The sequence below is a fragment of the Melanotaenia boesemani genome, chromosome 6 (genome assembly GCF_017639745.1).
Source record: "Melanotaenia boesemani isolate fMelBoe1 chromosome 6, fMelBoe1.pri, whole genome shotgun sequence".
In the NCBI taxonomy this organism is placed as follows: Eukaryota; Metazoa; Chordata; class Actinopteri; order Atheriniformes; family Melanotaeniidae; genus Melanotaenia; species Melanotaenia boesemani.
The window spans coordinates 9,206,949-9,229,592 of record NC_055687.1 but is presented as its reverse complement, the minus strand read 5'-3'; the positions used below and the strand labels follow the sequence as shown (position 1 = coordinate 9,229,592).

General features: G+C 37.3%; 1 protein-coding gene across 5 annotated transcripts in view; it reads right to left on the bottom strand.

Annotated features, from left to right (window-relative positions):
- Positions 1–16,144: 16,144 nt before the first annotated feature.
- The window catches only part of smarcc1a (SWI/SNF related, matrix associated, actin dependent regulator of chromatin, subfamily c, member 1a), a 29,858-nt gene continuing 23,358 nt past the window's right edge, over positions 16,145–22,644 (bottom strand). For all 5 annotated transcript variants that reach the window (XM_041987041.1, XM_041987042.1, XM_041987044.1 and 2 more), the window contains one exon: positions 16,145–19,405. In XM_041987041.1, coding sequence (XP_041842975.1) covers positions 19,314–19,405 — 92 coding nt within the window. In that variant the 3' untranslated portion in view covers positions 16,145–19,313. The remainder of the gene's footprint in view (positions 19,406–22,644) is intronic.

Here is a 22,644-nt window from a genome sequence, read left to right as displayed (position 1 = left end):
AGAAAAGGATTGTTGATGCGCCCCCACGCCCCCTCCTCATCCTCATCCCTCCTCCTATTCCTCCCTCCCTCGTTTTCCCAAGACGCTTCCCTCCTCCTCTTCCTCCCTATCCTTCCTTTTCCCAAAAGTTTAGCCTCATTTCTTTCCTCTTTCTCTTTCCTCTTTACCTTTCTATTCCTTCCATCACAAGACACAGGCTATACTTGTATTTTTCTTGCTCTTGTTTTAAGATTTCTGATCTACTTTTCTGTCTTCTTAAGTTTCATTGTCCTGTTTTCAATTTTTTTCAGTCCTTTTTAGCTTTTCATGCATTGACATTTTCAGCCATGTTTTCCTTTTTCATTTTAGAGAACTTATTTTTCAGATTAATGCTTAAATTCCTCTTCAGTTTCTCCATCATGCCCTTCACTTTCCATTTCCTCAGTCTGAAGCCCTCCTCTCTTCCATTTTCATCCACACTTTTATTCAAAACTGTTTTAAACCCATTTTTTACTCCTTTTTGTTCTCAAAAGATATTCTCCATTATTTTTTGTCCTGGAAAGCTTTTCATCCAACCCAAAACATGTTGCCCAAGCTTTTCTTTTCACTTTTCTAACTCAACTCTTTTCCATCCTTCCCCCAAATATGTTTCCCCTTCTGTCCCTCCTGCAAAACAATTATCATCTTTCTCTTTCCTACTCATCCCTCTCTTAAACTTCAACCTTTCACATTTCTTGGACACTTTCCCCAAATCTCTTCCTCCTGCCTTTCTTTCCTGAACCCTTTTGACCTTTTCCTCCTCCCTCCCCACCTCCTTTCCTCCTTTTCCCAAAAGGTTTCGGTCATCAATTTAAGACTCTTAGAACTCAACTGAACGAGAAAATGAGAGAGCACACTTTGCTATGTCCACTTTCTTTATATAAATATATATACATATATATATATATATATATATATGAACACTTCTCCTCATCCCTCCCTCCATCAATCAGGAGAATGAAGCAGTTTGAGATCATATAATAGTGATGATAACAAAAACTGTGGTGCCTGATGCCGTCAAAACAACCAGCTTTGTAAGGAAGAAAACAAAAAGGGAGGAGTAGGTGGAGGATAGTTGTAGAGGGTGTCTGGTTGAAGGGGGGTTGATGGTGTAGGGGTAAATTGGGGGATGCACATGGTGATGAATGCCCAAGGGCCCTGGGGGTAATCGAGGTGGGGGTTGTGGGCATTCTTCCACTCAAATAAAAGCATAAAGGAAAAGAGAGAGGCAGAGTAAAAAGAGATGTTGTGTGTGTGTGTGTGTGTGTGTGTGTGTGTGTGTGTGTGTGTGTGTGTGTGAGAGAGAGAGAGAGAATGTATATATAGGTAACATATGTACACATGTTTGTAGATGCAGCTGGTTACTTATGTGTGCATGAGGAAGCAGCAGCAGAGCCAAATTTGTTTGGTTGTTTTAATGAAATGTTTAGTGAAATAGAAAATGTGTTCAGTGAATTGTGAAAAGTAGGTCAAGAGGACATTTTTGTGGTTTCCATTTAAATAGAATTAAATTTATGTGTGTTTTTAGATAAAGAAATGATTCAGCAATATCATAAGTATCAACAATACGCATTTTCCCACAAAAATGTAGCCAAAAGATTTCTGTGTCACAAGTCAGCTTCATGTTCATTTCAGTTTTCATCTGATTGATTATATTCAACTGTGTGATGCTATTATGAGCTCACAGCAACACAGGACACAGCAGCAATAAAAAGAGATGTGATTAATTATAAACCTTTTCTTTGACACATTTCAGTTGTGTCTTCTGCCCTTGACTGAAATGAAGCTCCTTTCAAATGTAATAAAATGGCATATTTGCCACTTCAACATTTTTCTCATTATGTGCCACATTGTGCTGAAGCTGACTCACCTTTCACACACAATATGATATCTGTTTTTTGTCACTGGGTTCAGTGCTCTGTTTGGGGAGTCATGGAGAACAGAGAAAAATATTAGGAATTTATTCAAACTTATAATGGAATCCCATCACTTCATTATAAGTTACATTGCATATGAAAGTGGACTTATCAGCGTCATTTTCACTCATTTATATCTTAATCTTGGGTATTTCTAGATTAACTTTGCATCCATCATCAACTCCAAACGGTTTGTAATTACTTCAGAAGGATGAAAAACTTTCTTTTTAGGAAAGCATTATCCTAAAAATGAGAATATTTGTAGACAAAAGGAGTACTTTGGCAAGCATGCTACATTTTCACGCTTAACAGCATCCCTAAAAATGTCTTTTAAGCCTGAAATAATCAAGCCTGAATCTAATCTAGAATGTGAAGGTAGGTAGCATGAAGAATGACCTCAACAAGTTCTTCCTCACTTTATAATATCATATCATCATAACTCTCTTCCTCATCTACCCTTCCATGTTTTACATAAGATGATCCAAGTTTGTAATTGGCCACATGGTGTGCCCATCAAACTAAAATCCCACTCCCTACCTGCTGTGCAGCAGCCACTGAAGACTGGACTCTCCCCATTTGCTTCAGAGATGCATCACTATTTTATCATCTGCTAAAGTGGCTGGTAAGTTTTTATTTATACCCACTACATTTAACTTTAACCAGCATTTGGTGGGTTGGCAAGTGTTCATTTAGAGTATTGCACAAATAAACAATTTTTAAGTATTTAGCTGAAATACAATGATTGCTAAGGCCACCGGGATCCATTTAGAGATGAAAAAATGTTTACGTCTGGAAGAATTTTGGCCCCTGACGGGCGCCATGCATAGAAGCTGAGCTATGCAGTTGAAGTAATTTCTGTGGACATTTTTACCTCTAAACGTTAGTTCTTACACATTGTAACTTTAAGCTAACTTTTTTTCTTAAAACAAAACATTTGAAGTGGATACTTAAACTTTTTCCAACAACCCAGCCCAGATATTTGTCTCCTTAAGATATACTGTATATGAAGCTTAACCAGTTGATCACACAAATTATTGAAGTACTTTTTTGGTTAAATAACTTCCTGTGCTTTTGGCAGAACAGTCACATAAATGTACCCGTGTGAAGAATCTTGCATTAGACACATAGTTACAAAGCTGGTAACAGGAAACAATGTGGTTGATGTGAATCAATAATAAGGCTTGTCTTCTATTAAAACAAGTTGACCTTAATATTCATTGTTCACACATGCACACAGCGTATGTAAACATCTTTACTGTCTGGAAGTGTGCCATTTTCCATTTTGGGGTTAATTCCTCTTGCAGTGATCACATCCTATTTAGAGTCACGTGCTGCTGTTGTGACATTTCAGGCCAGCCGCTTCAGTAATATTAAGCAGAAGATGTGTGTGTTCATGTGCATTCATCAACACATGGATTAAGGCCATTCAGTCCCTGTTGTGCAACCCCCAAAACACAGAGTCGCCCCTTACTCCCCTGCCTCTAATGAATTATGACGTGCCACCCAGAACATGAAAATCTCGTTTTGAAATAATAGTAAATCAATAAAAATAGATAAAAATAAAACAAATGGATGAAATTAAAAGACCAGAAGCTGTTTGACCTGCAGATCCCCCAAATTAGTCACAAAATAATAATAATAATGATGAAAAAATAGATCCCGTGGGTACTCACTGCTAACAATAGCATAATCCACGGGGCTGAATTCTAGTGTGTTCAGTCAAAGCTACCAGACTGCATCTGTCAGTGACACAAACTAACCGATTCAAAGAAATGTTAAGTGAAGAAAGTCCTCACACAGCCACAAAGTATAGTTTCTATTCAGTTTTTGTATATAAACACTGTCATTTTTCTTAAGGTGTCATGGAACAAAACATAATATATGTTTTGTTGGTCATATTTTGGCATATTTAAATTGTTCTGTATCTGTCCTATACTGTGAATCATTGCCTATAAAACCTTATAATTTGACTCAGGCAATTATGTTGTGAGGGTAAAAATATAGAAAATCATCTGCTCCATATAAGTCTAAATAGTAGGTAAATGTAACCTCAGGTGAAAAAACAAACAAACAAACATTTAAACAAGGTCATCATTTATGGAACAAAGACTGTGCCAAAATGGAGAAGCGATATCTACAAAAACTAAGTACATCCATAAAACTTTCAAACTGTCATTTGGTACTTTTAATTACCAGGTCAGCTTGGGGGATTTTTACATTCCTAAAGCTCATATAAGAACTTAAACAATCCTTCACGGAGAAGTTAGCTGTTTTTTTTTTGTTTTGTTTTTTTTTACACAGCAACAGGATATGGACCAGAGTTGCTTTCTAACATACTTCAAAGATATTTACATCATTAGTGTACTAACTGCACTGGTTGTATAATATGGCAGATTATTTACAGGAGGTGTGCTACTGCTCATTAAAAATAAATGTTTTCATGTGACTACCACTACAAACAACATTTCACACTGTGCAGTTAGTTGCATATAAGAATCTTCACAAAGAACTGTTGCTCATAGTTCTGCCCATATGTGTTAGGAAAGTGCCTGGTGGGTTGCAAGAAGATAAACTGTAAGGTCCCTTTGTTTCTGTGTTGTATTTTAGAAGTCCATATTATATTCATTGCACATGACAAATGTAGGCCAACGAATCAGTATACTGCCAGCAGTTTCACTTGTAAATCTGAATTTTATTTATGTATGTATGTATTATTAAAAAAAATATTTAATGAGTTTTGTTTAATTGTCTTGCTTGATTTTAATCTCAAGAATCTAAAAGGTCTCATCCTATAGAATGTAATGAACTCCACGCTATATAAGCACAAAAATTTAGCCCTGTTACCATTTCTCAGTTAATGTCTGACATAACAATTAGTGTACTAACTGGAGTGGAGGTGTGATATGGCACAATATTTACAGGTATTCTACAGCCTCTAAGAAACATGTTGATAGGGAAGAATGGAAATATCTATATTCATTAATAAACATGCACAAGAGATTTTCTTTTCTGCTAAAAAAAAAAAAGTAAAGCATATGGAGGCAAGAAAACCAAAATGCAGGCAAAATCTTAGGATAACTGTCCTTCTCTTGTCTTGCAATCATTGATGAATAATTCTAATATTTTTATTTTCTCTAGATTTGATATGTATAATTGTTTTCTTTGCAGCTTTTCTTCATAGAATGAATGTATAATGTACATTGTGACGTTCTAAGGTGCAACAAAAGCTAAGGTAAAAAAAAAGGAGGTTGGCAGATCTTGCAGTTTATGTGTATTCCGATAGCTCTTCTGTGATTATTATTTTTTAACCATAAATCTCTAAATGCTAGTCACCTGTGTCACTGATTTCTACATAAACTGCCCATTCATGCGCTAGCCAGTTCATAAAGTAATGATCTGCACTCATAAAAGTAACAGACTCTTAGGCATCTCCTGCAAGAGTATTGAAATCATAATGAGTGCATCAACAAAATTAATGCATTTAGGGAATCTCAGAATCTACAGGAGCCTGAAAAAAAGGGTTTGTCACTGCAGTGTGATTTTATGCATGAGTTATGTTATCTTTTTAAACAAAATAGAAATATTTTGTGTATTTATGCAAGGGTAAACTGTAACAAAAGAAAAAGACTGAGGAGATGATGAGACAAAAGAAGAAGGGAGGAGAGGAGCCTATTTCCATCTCCTAAACTTCACCATCTCCCGTTGTGCTGTGAACCCCTGGCCTACTTTAGCCTTCTCCATTTTTTATGACATTCATACACAATTATTGGCGCACACACAAACAGCAATTCTCTGTGAGTGCATGGGTGATGTGCACACACATACACACTGTTATAATCATGCCCACACAGCTGTGACATGTCAGTGTTGACAACATGCATTAGGAGACATGAATGTGAAAAACAGAATTACTTTGGATTTCAGTATCATCAAACAAAAACATGATTTTACAGTCTCCGCTTTCTGTGTGCCTACACTTAAATATGCTCAGCCAATTTCTTTGGGTACAGTTATTAATTTTAGCATTAACACAAAGCTAATTAGCCAATCACATGGCTGCAACTCAATGCATTTAGGCATGTAGACATGGTCAAGAAATCTTGCTGAATTTCAAACTAAGCAGCAGAATGGGGAAGAAAGGGGGGTTAAGTGACTTTGAACATGGCATGGTCATTGGTGCCAGATGGGCGGGTCTGATCTACTGGGATTCTTACCCTTAACCATCTCTAGAGTTTACAAAAATGGGTCTGAACAACAGGAAATGTCCAATGAGAGGCAGTTGTCTGGAGCAAATTGATTTCAGAGGAGAATGGGTCGACTGGTTGGAGATTAAGCCAAGAGTAACCTAAATAACCACTGGTTCTCACCAGGGTATGCAGAATATCATTTCTGAATTTTCACCACGTCCAGCCTTGAAGCAGATGGGCTACAGCAGCAGAGGAACAGCTAACAACAGGAAACTGAGGATAGAATAGAGTTTGGAGTTTTTTGGCTCATTTTTCTGTGTGGAAAACAAATTATGACTCAGTAAGCTTTAACCAGATCAAATTATGTCATTGAACAGATGCTGCGGTGGCCATGCTGGTTCACTGACACCTTGTTTTCTGAGTAAATTTCCACCAGTGTCACTGTTCGAACCTTACATGCAGATACCATCTGTTTCCCCCCTCTGCTTGTCACAAAGACAAGACAACTGGAACCAGAAATGTCACAGCTGCGTTCATCACATCAAAGTCCACTTGTTTTCTTTTGTTTTTGTTTTTCTCTTAATAAACACAGCTGAGTTGAGCTACAGTTATACCTCACCCTGCTATTTAGTTCATTCTCCAATATCTTGACTCCAGGATGAGCCAAGATCTTGGACACATGATCCCACTGGTTTTAATGGAAAAGTGTATCCAAACTTTTGACTGGTACTATACATACTATACATGGAGGGTAACAGCCACTTACTGGAGTGTGCATGATAACACTTGCTATGTACAGTGTAAAAAAATATGCAAACTCTTTCAGTTGAAGATCATCATACATGTCAGTATAACAGACCCTGTCTTTAGGTTGCTTGGAAGGTGATTTTGTCTGATGATGCTGCTGTTAGAAGATCAGGATTTAATTAAAGCAAAGTGCCTGCCTAGAATTTGTTTTACATCTCCTTCACAGCCATGATTTCAGTCAGGTTTAGCTGTTTAAATAAAAAAAATAGAAAAAACTGTAAATCACACAGCTTTTTTGGATTTTAGCTGTATTACAGACACTTTATGTAACTTTGACCAAACTCCGGATTCCGGACTCATTCACAGTGACATCTATTATGAGCATTTCAGGAGCCGTGGCTGCCCTATACGACTTTTTCTTCTGCAATACTGCGTGGCGTTGCAGCCAAATTTTGCTTTACGCACCATGTCAGAAGCTAGCAAGTTGATATCAACACACCGGCTGTTTTAAATGTACACAGCAAAGCCATGCAAGAAGACATTATTGGGGAAGATAGAAAAGGAGAGAGAGAAAGAGATACAGCAAAAGACGAGTCAAAATCTTTTAGTGGCTGAAAAGCTCACAGTACAGGCAGGATGCAAGATGGATGCCGAATTAGCCGTAGATAAGCGTCACTGAGAAAATCTGCAAAAGTTCTGTAGTGTATATAAAAAAATGTGTAAGCTTTTATGGAACTTTGGAGTTTGTGCTTTGGCCAGTTTGAATCTACTTGAGTTATTTGACCTGCAACTGCAGTGTCTGAGTGTGTTAGCCCGATTTTAGAAGATTCATCTTGTACAATTTTGGTTAGACTAACAAGTTTACATGCATTGAAAAGTCTAGTTATGGTTACACAAGCAAAATATATTAATCAAACTTTACTCTGCTTCCCTCTGACTTAAAGTTGTTGCATTTTATTATGTAATCTACTAAATGACCTAGGTTATAAGTTGAACATATAAGGACAACGCATACCTGTCGTACACATCTGGGTGCAGCACTTGTTTCTACACAATAAAACAGAGAAACGGCAAGAGAAAAAAAAATGTTAAACTCTTGGTAAAGGCAACTGATATTAACATGACTAAACCATGTTCCACCACATTTTAAAAGGCAAACATCATTTTATGCATCATTATTACAATTAAAAACAAACACACACACACACACACACACACACACACACACACACACACACACACACACACACACACACACACACACAAAAGACTATATAAAAAAATGCACAAAACAACCTTGCATTGATCTGAAGTGAGCAGCTGCCATCCACAGCACCTGACTATAAAGACTGTTAAAAGAGGAAAGACTGCCTGCTATGTCACCACAGATTATCACCATCATTTAGAAAAACCTTAGACTATAATAACATAATTTTAATTGTTGGATGCTGTAAGACTTCAGGCTATTTACTTGGCTGCACATGTGGTCAAACATATAAGCATTCATGATCATCGCTCAGCAAATGGCCTCGCATATTTATCTGCCAGACAAAGCTCTGGGTGCCACGTACACTAACTTTGGAGTCATTGCTATAGCAACAGCCTCCTTCAACAAAAGGGCAAAGACCTGTGGAAGTATCAGCTGCTGCAGGATTTATTAAGTACACACACGCAGCTGGATGCCCCCAGAGAGATGAAAATGCACGCAGTCACATAAACATTCAAAATAATACATCCAGCATGTGAGTACAAACAATACCTCCATCCTTCTAACACATTAATCTATTCACAGATGTATAAAAAATAAATAAATATGGTAAAATATTTATTGCCAAAATGGAGAAGCGATATCTACAAAAACTAAGTACATCCATAAAACTTTCACGTATTTTAAGAGGGTAAATACAGCCAGGCCCTGTTAATTATATGCTCTCGATTAACTTACAAAAATAAAAGAAAAAGAAATAAATAAATACTCTAGAGAACGTAAATAACTTTAAAATGAATAAATTCTTGCTTTGAATCTACCTCCATCTGTTCATTATATAATCCTCCTGCTGTTGTAAAGTGTAAATAAATAAACAAAGCTGCAATGTGGTGGATGTTCAGTAAACTTTTATAAAGTCAGTCAGCATTCTTCTGTGAAAATCGGCCAAACCTTTTTCTAAACTTTATCAGTTTGAGATGTAAAGACACGTCTCTTTATTGGAGTTAAGATGTGAGGATGTTTGAACACTCAGCATGTCTGTGGAATGTGTATGTGTGCAAGAGGACACTTCTTTCTTAGATTATTTCATAATTAAAGTGGCTTCTCCATCCAGCCTCCCACGACTGCACTGAATCTGCCACTACCAATGAGCTTTAAGCTTTACAACTCAACCGTTCTTTCAACTTCTGCACATGGAATTTATTTTTCATTCCCTACAGTCCCTTTGCTTGTACCCTCTTTGGCATTTCCACTGCAGACATCCCTTTGCTCATCATCATTTATCTCACAAATAAACATCCTCACACTATGATGTGCTGCCAAGATTTTCCATGTAAGGTTAGTTGGTTGTAAATTAATTATTTTTGCTTTAAATAAGACGGGAGAGACTCAACAAGATGGAGAATCCTTGTTTAACACCACTGTTGATATGAGAGTTTTATGGGAATGAAAGGAAGAAAGAAAAAAATCTTACTCCTAAAATCTTTTTTTTATTGTTTTTATTTCTGTAATCATGGGTTTTGGTTTTAGAAAAGCAATGATTCAATTAAATATCTGTTGAAACAAAAGTAAAGTTTCAAAAGGAAATCTCTCCAACAGTGCTGATTGCATTTTTCATATCATTAAAAGTCTAAATGGTTCAAAACCTCCCCTTTGGGGATTAATTTAGTATTTTACATTTAATTTAATTAAACATTGTAAAACCATCATTATACATTCATTCTTCTGTCACAGGAACTGGTATTTTGTGGTATTTTTCTGTTTAAAAAATGGGACTCTTGAAAGTTGAGCTGTTCTGGTTTTCTCATAGAATTCATTAAAGTTCTGTCTAGGAACCGGCTGGCACACCCTGCCAGATATCTCTTGTATGTGTTTATGGCTTCAGGACATTACCATGATGCCTCAATACAGCTACCCCACACACTGTTTCTCATTTAAACCAGTCCAGATATTTAACCTCCTGAGACGTAGCGTCCACATACGAGGACATGACATATTTGGCTGTTTGCAGCATGATACTAAATTTTGTGTAACTGTAACTTGTTGAAAATTTACATTGCCATTTGTGGTGTCAGAAGAGATTTTGTTTTTCAGTTTAAAATGATATCTATATCTACATCATATATAATAAAATATGGTAAATGGTCTTGTAGTTATATAACACTTTTCCAGTCAGCTTGATCACTCAAAGCACTTTACACTACCTGTCACATTAACCTATCAAAACAACACCCTGTTGCCTCCCGATAGGCACATCGGGAGGCAACGTGGGGTTAAGTGTCTTCCCAAGGACCTACAAGACATGTAGTCAGGAAAAGCCTGGAATCGATCTACCGACAACTGCTCTTCCTCCTGAGCTACAGCTGCCAATATAAAATAAAATATAATCAAATGTGTATAATCATAAATCATAAAATTCTATTTATTGGTTCCTCCAAATTTCTAACCTAAGTCAAACTAAAGCTCGGGTCCCAGGAGGTTAAAATAGATCATTGTAGCCCACAAAGCCCTCTTAGTACACCTGTTAAATTACTTATTAACACAAAGCTAATCAGCCAATCACATGGCAGCAATTAAATGCATTTAGTCATGTTGATGTGGTCAAGATGACTTGCTGGGGTTCAAACTGGGCATTAGATTGAAGAAGAAAGGGATTTAAGTGACATTGAACATGGCATGGTTGTTGTTCTAAGTATTTCAGAAACTTCTGATCTACTGGGATTTTCACACACAACCATGTCTTTATACATTCTTGATGTCAGAGGTCAGAGGAGAACGGGCAGACTAGTTTGTGATGATAGAAAATCAAGAGTGACTCAAATAAGCACTGCAAGGTCTGCAGAATATCATCTCTGAACATACAACATGTCCATCCTTGAAGCAGATGGGCTACAGTTCCAAAGGTAAATTTGAGAATTAGCCTGTTTCTGACTCTGATTGGTCAACTTGAATGTAAATCATCAAATTACTGAAGTACTACCCCTATAAACTTTAAGAAAAAACTATTTCATAGTAGGTAAATATAACATACCTGTATTTTGATTAAACTTTGCTTGAATGTCATCAAGTTTTTCTTCAGTGTTTTTTTTTTAACCCAAAGCATTTCCCACCTTTGTCAAGGTTGCTGCAATCTTAGTTAAAGTGACATTTCATAATCCAGGAATTTTACTTACATAATTCAGTATTTTCAGGCTATTCTATCAATAACTCTTTATTCTTCCACAGTCAGTCAATAATGTCTTAAATTACCTTCATAGGCTTTCAACATTTAGATTAAATTAAAATAATTCTAATTTTGTTCTTTTAACAAGACTTCAGTGTCTACTGAATAAATATCCATGAGAGAAACTTTCCTCAAACACATCACTATGTTTCTCTCACTTAGCTTCATTTTATGTGTCAAGAAAAGGGAGGAGAAGAGACCCTGAGAATAAAAATCCATACCTAAAAATAGAAATATCACAGTATCAGCAGTATTACATTAGTGTGTGAACAAACTTGTCAGTGAAAGGTCAGTGTTTGACTCCATATGTCGAGTTAAAATGCTCTTGTGTCAAATCTTCCACTCAAAAGTCTGTTGTTTTGTCAGAGATTTTCAATGTGCATCAGCAAAATGCAAATTGGTGAGATTTTGTATCCACCGTGGCAAGAAAGGCCTTCTTGTTTTTTTTTTTTTATCTTTTTGTAGTTTGTTTTTTAACCTGTTTTAAAGACTAGTCCAGCAACAGCCGTTTTTGCTATTTAATTAAAACACATTTTATTGGAGAATTCAGGCTCTAAACTTTGCACTTGACTCAAGCAGCTTTAATTAGCAGCAATGGTAACTTTAGGCCATCCTGGAATTTATACAATAAACTTGACAGGTTTCTTTTAAAAATTTCTCCCACTCTTCTTGGCAGAAATGTTGAATCTCAACCAGGGTGGAAAAGTAGAAGCGCACAACTGTTTTCAGGACTCCAGAGATTCGCCCACTGAGTTCAAGTTTAAACTCTTTCAGAGTTTTTTAGAAGCCTCTGGTGTTTTCTTTGCTGGATACTTCAATTAATTTCAGTTCAGCTTTATTTGTATAGCACCAGTCGTTTTAAGGTTCTTTACATACATAATCCATTCAAAACAAATCCACATTAGTCCAATTTACTGTATAATAACAGTGTTCATACAAACACAAACTACTGTCTCTTCTTCTGCAGTTGTTATCAATTTTGAATGGTTTGCACATGTTAGATAGCTATATGCATAAAGCCTTATGATAAAAATGGTATCTAACATAGGTATAATACCTTTGGTTAGAAAGAGATCAAATTGTTATTTTCAATATAAAAAAAAATGCCACAAAACTAGTAGGTACTGTTCAGGTAATGATTAGTTAATGCTTCGTTCCTCAGTAAGTACTTTGTATGATGTTTGACTTTACAGTAATGTCCACAAAAGCAGTAGTTACTGGTCAGGTACTGCTTAGTTAATGATGCTTTCCTCAGTAAGTACTTGGTATGATGTTTGACTTTTTTAGGACACAGCAGTACAAGAATATATAAATGGTACTGCTTTTCATCCTTACAAAGGCTTCCAAAACCACCAGGAAACAGGTTTTTGACTAAATGAGCTGTTCAGAGTCAGAGTAATCCAGTACTCACATGAAGAATTTCTCTTTTGTTCCTTAATAAGCCTGGTCTTTGTGGTCACCAGTAAGTACTGGTTAACTACCCATTACTTACTGATTCACCCCCACGGCATTCCCTAGTAACAAAGCAAATTTTGAGTCCAGTATTGTAAAGTGTTACCCCTAAATTTTTATATACCTGTGGCCATGGAAGTGATTGGAACATCTGGTTTCAATATTTTGGATGAGAGTGAAAATGTTTGGCAATATAGTGTACATTTTTTATTATCTCTGTATTAAAATGCAACTCTTTAGAGATCCAATATTTAATTTCTTACTCAAGCAAAATAACTTGTCCTATATTCTGCCTATCAATCCATCTTTTGATGAGTGCAAAGCTCAAAACTTTTAACTTTTATTAATATTTCATCACAGATGAATGCAAACACTAAATTATAAAATCAGCAGCCTTTAATGTGATATGAGAAAGGGTTCTCTAGTACAGCTGTCCCTTTAAAACCTGGTTTTAATGATTAGCCACCAGCTAATCATTTTTGCAGAATATATTCACAGCTTGACAGCAAATTTCCATCTCATGAAAAACCCACTTTTATTAGAAATATCCTTGGATTTCCTGGTTGATGCCTCAAACCATCATCATCATACTAAACTGAAGGAGCATTCCACCTAAGATGAAATGTTGAAGGTGCACCATCATCATCACATCGGGCTTTAAATTTCCCACCCCCCGCTCCATTCAATCTTCTGCGAAGTAATCTCACTCTGGCCCTTTATTCCTCTCAGTGACAGACCCCTGGCCTCACCCCCCCGGCTCTCACCAGATTGCAGTGCCAGGCGGCTGGGATTAGGTTATAAGTGCAAACAGGACTCATGTTATTCTTCTCATTTCCACTTTGAGCGTTTACAAAGATGCTACGAGCCAAGAGCTAAAACAGCCAAACAACCACCTTAAAAACATTCACATACACACCCACACACACTTTGAGCCTTCCAAGCTAGCAAATACCCAGTTTGAAACTTTTTTATAGTGAACTTGGCAAAAAGAACAAAAAAAAAAAAAGAGTGAAATTTTATATATATATTTTTTTCAAAATAAACATAGCTTTTATGGAGCAATTAGTGTTTATTAAACCAGCAAGCTATTTTAAAGGATTTCATTAGAATATTTGTGAGAAAACTAAAAGCTGCCGTATTTTCCTCTCAGCTAAGCAATTTTAATATCTTTACACAGTTGTTGTTTTAGTAGCTCATGGAGATGGTGTTAGGTCTTTGTTAAAGGTGGAGTTTATGAGCTGCTATTACAACCGTCACAACAGAATAAATCCAACTGAGCTAAAGGTAGTCTGACAAAATCAGACCATTTTTCTTCCACAATAGATGGATAAGCCTGTGATGTCACTGCAAACTGTATATAGTTTACACAATGTGAACAAATTATGTGCAGATGTTTAGCAGCAACGTCCCTAATCCCAACACAAAAGCAAGAGATGGATAATCCACCTTCTCATCCTGAAGCTCCAGCCGGTGAAAAACATGAACATAATGACAGGAAATACAGTGATGCACCTCATCTTCATCAAAATCCAGAAATTCACTTGCCAGCTTATAAGTGTCAGAGCACTTTACTTATATGATATTGTTTATTATTAAATTGGAAAATTATTTAGTTACTGGTGAAAAGCACTAGAAAATACGGATTAGAATAACATTAAAAACACATACATAGTAAATTTTGCATTCTTCTTTCCTGGTTTGATATTCATGGTTGTTTCATGAAACCTACTGACTTAATTGGAATATTCTTTATAAAAACGGTCATTTTAAAGACAAAATACTTTACATTTGTATAATTTCATTTTCCCACTGAGGTTACAGTACTCTAAAACCCCCCTGCCCCTAAAATAACACTTTAAAAGGAAATTACATCCCTATAATAGATTTTCATGACAAAATGTCCCTGTTAAGTGCTGTTTACTCATTAATGCCAAAACATTATTTACAATGTAAGACATTAATTAATCTGGTGCATTAGGCTCTTGCAACTTCAAACACAGAAATCTAAGGACATTAAAAAAAAAAAAAAATCTAAATATATATATATATACAGTATATATATTCATTCCTGTGGTAATGCTACAGGTATATACACATTACTTTTAGAGACTAATCTCAAGTCAGAGTAAACAACCCAAACATACAACAGAACACCACCACTTATAAAAACAGTATTTATAACAGAAATTTTGTCTTGCATTTAAAGGACACCACAGTAAACTAAACAAGTCACACAATTATACCGTTGATGTGTCAGTAAGCATTTTACACAAACCAGTAGCAGAGCGGCATCGCCATTATCACTATCAGGCGTTTCTGGTCTCTTTGGATGTAATCAAAAATATTCCAGCTGTTGCAATTTAAAGTGATTCTGAGTTTAACCCCTTAACACCCAAACTGATTTACTATTGTATAAAAATGAAGTTAATAGGAGAGGAGGGGGGGCAACAAAAAGAAAAAAAGACTGGAATAAAAGAAATAAAATTAAATATAAAATAAATTAATAACAATTCATATAAAAATACATAAATCAGAGTGAGTAAAAGCAAACAGATAAACTAATTAAACCAGTTTGATTATAAGAAAAGGGGTCAGAAGGGGTATGTCAAAATGTGCAACAACAGACGTGAAGGGATTAAATCCGAGGTGTGGAGCATCTTAATACAAATCATATAAATGGTAAATGGACTGTACTTATAGCACTTTTCAAGTCATGTTGACTAGTCAAAGCACTCTACACTACATTTCACATTCACACATTCATTCCCTGACAGACACAAGGCGGAGTCAACGTGAGGTTTAGTGCCAATGGGCATTTAGATACTAGTGCCATATTGCTGTTTTAATGGCATCTAACTAAACTTGCAGAGCTTTACACAGTGTAGTTTGCAGTGTAATGCAGTTAACACTGAATTATGTAATACGCTGTTTAGAGATAATAGAAAAAAATATATAAAACGTGTGATCCAAGATTATAAGCTCTTTATTTCTGTCTTGGTGCAGACTCAAACAGGAAAATCAAATTAAACTGGGAAGAACAATTTTTGAGTTTCCACTCAGCATCTGCAAACAATAAAACAAAATGCTTGTTTGGGATTGCAGCTAGGAAAGAAATGACAAAGTGGCTCAGCCCAGATGCTCCAACTCTTTCAGTATGATACGATTTATGAAATATTTATCAAGGAAGAAGTCAAACTCAAGGAACTTTGGGAATAAGCCCCTCTTTTGTTTAATATTGATTTTTCAATGTACTTCTTTAGCATAGGGTTCTTTAATAACAGCCCTTCCCCAGCTTGATCTCATGCTGTAAAACTGAATCAGTTTGTAGACCTTGCCAAATTAGGATTCACAATGTGAACCAATTAAGTAAAAGTAAAATAAACAGACAACATCATAGAAAACACAGTTTATTTGACAGTGTCTAGGTCCAAGTACCAACAGACCCCATACAAAACAAAATGAAAACAAATGCTACAAAGAATAAAGAAAACTTCCATCTACACAAAACCTCCTTAAAAATACATTATTACCATTAACACAAAAAGTATCCATTAAAGATAATATCTGTAAGAGGGGATCCCATCATATTTACTAAGTGAAATTACAGAACAAGACTGGTAATTATGTAGGAAAGAAGGGCACAGTAAATAAGAGCGTGAGTGAATGACCGAATACGTTTGTGTTTCTTCTTCCTGCAGACGGGCAGAAGAGGGCAGCAGTGAGCGATGCAGCAGTCACGTGGGCAGCACAAAGAAGAGATTAAAGAGGAATCAAAAAAGAAAGGAAAGGCATACAAGAGGTAGCAACAGGGTGCACAGAGAGGTAGCCGATAGCAAGAGGAAGATTTCTAGAAGAGGTAGCTAGCAGATGAACGAGAAAGAGGTAGCAGAGATACTAACAGTGCTAGCAAAGGGACAGGAGCAGTAGCTTAAGAATCTACATTAAAATGACTTTTTGGGTTTAATGGCAACTTGTGTGAACAAGTTACTTTAATTTGAAGCAAACTTACACGTAAAACATACATTTATAAATATAAGTTGTGTTTCCAAACGGTTTAAAGCATAAATTATCTGGGGGGAAAAGAGTACATGTAATTTTCACTGAGGGTTTTATAAATGTAAGAAGTTGGCGATGGGATGATAAGCTGTTCACAGGAAGAGATGTGAACATCTGCAGTCTCAACGAATGCAGAAGACCGTAATTAAAAAGCAAAGGTCCAGCTACACACTGCTGAGGGATCTGCTATTGCAAAGATCAAGGATGAAAAATTTCATTCTGAACTTTTGAGTGAAAATTAATAAAAAAAAAAAAGATCTTAGAATGCACAAAAATATTGGAAATGTTTAAGCACCACTGCATGGCAATATTATATTAAACCAAACAGTTCAGTCAACATGCTTCTCACAGATCAAGAACAGCCTTTTACTGTAATTTGTTCCAAAAATAAGCACAATTGCTGCATTTTTTCCAGCATTTTGGGAAACTACCATGAATAAATTGATGGTGACCTTATACAGGCCGCAGCTGAGGATCTTTTTCATTTATCTGTTAATTCTCCACAAGGGATGAATACTCTTAAGTAGTGAGAAGCCCAAATACTTTGTTCAAAGAAAAACCAGCTTCAAAATGAAAATACTTGAGGTGAAGCCAGAGTTTGCTGGCATTTTTTCTTTTGTCATTTATCAAAGCAGTGCCTGGTTCAACAATTACTAATATTTATTAGTTTCAGTGGTTGCACCCCTTGTTTACATTTACGGCAACATCAAAGGACATAGGGTTTGAGAACTGTCATAAAGTTTGGGATTGTGTGTTTTGACCATAACTGGTTTAAGGATATTGCTGAATTCATAGTGGCTGAAAAACAAGGGAAAAGAGGGGTTAGCGAGGTAGGCAGCGCTACGCGTAGGAAACGGAGCAGAGGAAGGGGGTGAGGTTTATTCGCTACAGTATCAGCACCTAAAAACACCTAGAAGCCCACCGTGCTGAGAAAGAGCGTTGTCACGCTCCGATGTTTCAGCCGAGCTGCATCACAGCATCCCCCTCTGTGTAAAGGCGGTGTGAAGGGTCAGCAGGAGATTATGTGTGTGAGGTTCAGTGCTTTGTGGCAGGGTCTGGCCAAGTCTGTGTATGCGCAGTCTCCAGTGTTCGCCTCAGCTTAGCTGACATTTTTTTGTGTGTTACAGTGCTGTGGGTGGTTTGACAGAAGGAGGAATGGTTGCAGTCTGTGACTCCTCTGATGGCCTCTCAAGCCAATCAGATGGAACATTTGTGTTATGTGGGACTGGATCGGTGACAGGGAAGCTTTTTCCCCCAAACAATAAGGTATCAGAAAACCAGATTATCGTTAAACTACAGCTAAACTAATTTTTTGCTAAAACAAGAAGGATGTTACACAATCTTGTTTTAAGACTTAAAATTTTTTAGCATGGATGTCAGAGAATACCAAAATATTACACTAAATACTAGACAGGATATTCATTCATTTCATTGCCAGGTTTGTAAAAATTAAAGAAAAAAAACAAAGAGGACAAAATTCTGATGCATTTGGAAAACTCTTGCATCATTTTGTAACCAATATTTCCTTAAATATGCAAAGAATAACAGTTGAAATCTGCTTCACAAACACAGGTGATTAAATGATACTATATACAGCTGCCATATTTGTTTGGGTCAAGGAGCGGGAACGCATGCTAAAACAGAAATCAAAACTACATTTCTGCAGATTTCAGGCTTTGTATTTGCAGCTAAAAACCGGCCGCATCATCAGATACTTTCAAACATGCACACCATTTGACCTGCCTTATTTTCAAATGTTTGCACTCAATTAGTGCAGAAACTGAAAAGTGGAGCTGACATTAATGTGTGAAAAAGGCACAGACTGGCATCAAACATCCCTCTGTCTAACACACACACATTCACAGACACACACAGAACTACAGTGTATCATTTAAAGAGGAGCGAGAGGTAGATACTCGGCAAGAGTGAGGGCAGGCTGGGTCCTCTGTGTGTGTTTTAATCATGTAATTGTCAGAACAATCTAATTGCCTTAGGCTGCTCAGCACACCCCTGCATGTCTGATTGGCCCTCTGATCTAACAAGCTCCCCCTAGTGTTTGTCTGGGAGAAAGAAGAACCAGACAAGGGGTGTGTGTGTGTGTTTGTGAGACGAGAAAGGTTAGTGTGTTATTTCAAACATCACTGGGAAGAGAAATGAGGTGAGACAGATTATTTTTATCCATTTTGTCTCTCGTTTGGTTTTCTGTACACAGGGTTATTCTCTATAGCCTCCCTTTCGCCTGACAGAGCAGAAAACAGTGTTAATTACTACACAAACCTTGCCACTGTGCCCTGAGAGGAAGTCTGCATGGGTGTTTGTAAAGTTGGGTTACCTTTGCCTAAGAACCCAGAGTGTAAGTGTGTGTTTGTGTGTGTCTTGTGATGAAGATTGGTGGATCAGGATCTTGAGGAAAAATATCGAGCCAGTAGCAAAGGTCATCAAAAAGGGGGACTGCTGTTTGGAGACAAAGTTAGTTTCACGTGTGTGTGTGTTTTTGGGTGTGGGTCTTAGTTGTCAGCCACTCGTCCACTTGAAGGTGCTGGTGGACCCACTGGAACTTGAGGTATCACCTCAGGTTGTGCAGGTGGGGGGCCAGGATCTGAAAAGACAAGGAAGACAGATTTAAAACAAGGAGAATACTTTATTGAGGAAAAAGGTGTTACCCAATCTCAGGAAACACATTAAAACACAGAATATATTATGCATCAAACTGCATCAAAACAACACACCAACACCTAAGATGGCAATGTTTCCAGTTATGGACCAGACCTGGGGTTGATGACAAAACTTTGGGGTAAAAAAAAAAAGTAGTCTTCACTAAAGAATGTTGAGAAAATTTTTCATGTATCCAGAACATTGTTTCTGCACATCGAAGTGCAGGAAAAAGTTTAAGATTACATGTCCAAAGCGTAGAACACAAACTGTGTGATTTTATGTGTAAATATAGCTTCTCCACTCTTAAAAATGCTTCCTACACACACATAAGCTATGTTCACACTTTTTATAACAGTCTGAATAGAAAAAGACTTTGTTTATTCCGACCTATGCCACTTCCATCTTTGGGGGGAAAAAATAAAAATGTTTTCTAAAAGCAACCTCAGTCTAAACAGTCATGTCACATTACGAACGAACGAAAGAACGAACAAATTGCCATTGCACAACAATACATCAATAATCATTGGCAGTGAAATTCTTAGATCCCAGGCTCTTCTAACAATGCTAAAAAGAATATAAACCACAATAAAAATAGTCAAACACAAAAAGCAAGAATACTACAAATAAGTTATACAGTAAAATATATAATAAGTAATAAGAAGATGCCATTATGCCATTATTACAAAGTCTCATGGGCTGCGATATGAAGCTGTCCCTGAGCCTGGTGGTACGGGCTTGAATGCTGTAACTCGACTGGACAGACCACTGCTGAATGGTCCACATCACTGGTCTGTGACACTTCAATTTCTGTCTATAGGAAGGCAGCAGCAGAACTAAGGCGTGATCAGATTTCCCAAAAGGAGATCGAGGGAGGGCCTTATACAAGTTTGCGTAAAGGGTGTAAACATGATCGAGTGTGTTCTTGCCACGCATAGAACAGGTGATGTGTTGGTGGTATCTCGGCAGAACTTTCCTCAGGTTGGTGCTGCTAAAATCCCCGGCTACAATAAACGCATCCTTCGGCCATGAAGTCTCTGCCCTGTCCAAAACTTCAAACAGTTCTTCTATGGACTCGCTGGTTTCAGCGTGTGGCGGAACATACACTACTGTCATGACAATCGATGTGAACTCACGCAGAAGATAATAAGACCGGCATCTGATCATCAGGTCCTCCAGGTCAGGAGTACATCCCGTAGAAATAATTCCCACATCTGAGCACCATTTGTTGTTCAGCATGAAACAAACACCACCTCCCATGGTCTTTCCTGAATGTATAGTCCGGTCCAGCTGATAAACGGAGAGTCCCTCGGGAACAATGGCGTAGTCTGGGATCGAGGAGTCGAGCCAAGTTTCCATTAAAGCAAAACCGTTACAGACCTCCTGTTGGAACGCCATCCTGCCACGAAGTTCATTCAGTTTGTTGTCCAATGACTGAACATTTGCCAGAAGAATACTTGGTAGAGGAGGCCGATTCCCCCCGTTTCCTCAGCCAGACCAGGACTCTAGCTCGTGACTATCTTTTCTTCCGCTGCTCAGGTATAACAGGTAGGCGCCGCCATGGAGATTCCCCGCTGTAAGCTGGTGGCAGTGGTGGTGGTGATAAGTTTTTTCCACCACTGACCTGATGCATGGTAATTATCTCTATCATATTATATGATAGGGCACACTATAGCAGGTTGCATAACTAAGAAAGAAAAAAAAAAGAATAATAAAAGACCAAATAGAGACTAAGGGGGGAAAAAAAAAAACATTAGGGGAGAGATCTTGAGATGCAGCAGCCATCCTCGGCATCATCTTCATCCAGCTTTTAGACATTGATCAACAATTCTGCATCCGGAGGAGTCAGGATGCAGCAGGATTGAATGTAAACAACGGACCGAATAATAATATGTCTTAATTTTATGGGCTCTTACTACACAATCATTTAAAAATTGATACACATATGCTGATGTGTAGCATCCATATTCATCTTTGTCAACTCAGCGTGCTGCGTGACATCATGTCTTTTGGAGACGAGTGTCATCTCAAGTCCGTGAACTGTTCTCGATGCAGCCTGATGGCGCTCACATTAAATTACAATATTAAAAAACACATGAAAAAATTCAGATCTCAGCTAAATAAAAGCAATTGTGCATTTAGACCTACAGTGTGAATGCAGCCTTAGCCTCAGAACCACTTAAAATTTTCCACAGAGAAACCACAAGTCAACGTCATCACATCTAATAGATTCTGTTTTATGATTTTTCCAGCGCTTTTAATACCATTCAGCCACATATTTTAGCCAGTAAGCTAATAAATTTTAAACTCCAAAATAAAACTACTGCTTGGATTTTAAATTAGCTTCTGTCCCGTCCTCAGTATGTCAGTCTTGGTAGTAAGCAGTCTGATATTATTTTAACAAATACAGGAGCTCCACAGGGAACAGTTCTGTCTCCTTTTTTATGCTCTCTGCACACAGCTGATTACATGGTCAGTCAGCCATCCTGTGTACTGCAAAAATACTCAGATGATACTGCACTTGTGGGTCTGCTGACCCAAGGTGATGACCGTGCCTACAAAAGAGAGGTGGAAGCATTTGTCAGCTGGTGTGATGCAAACTTTTTAAAATTGAATGTAGAGAAAACAAAAGAGCTCATTATTGATTTTAGGAGGAAGAAAGAGAATCCCTCATTAACTTTTATTAAGGGTCATGAAATAGAGGGGGTTGAATCCTACGCATACCTTGGTGCTGTTCTGGACGATAAATTAAATTTTCAAAAGAACACGGAGGTGGTCTTCAAAAAGGCTCTGACAAGATTCTTCTTACAGAGAAAACTCAGACCGTTTAATGCAACCAGAAACCTTCTTTCTGTGTTTTATCAGGGAATGTTAGCCAGTGTTATTTTCTATGCTGTGTTGTGTTGGAGAAGCAGCATTTGTGCAGATGACAAAAACAGGATTAACAAGTTGATTAAAAAAGCTGGGGCTGTGATTGGCATCACCCCTGACTCTCTGGACCTCACCATGGCAAAAAAGACACTGGGTCCAAATTAGGGCTGCAATGATTAGTCTACAATAAAAATAGTCGACAACAAATTTAGCCGTCAACTAAAGACTACAGCGTGAGACATCGTCTTCTAATCCTATCTCTGCTGAGAGTTGCACAATGCACATGTGCAAAAAGGGGGAAAAAAAACTAACGAG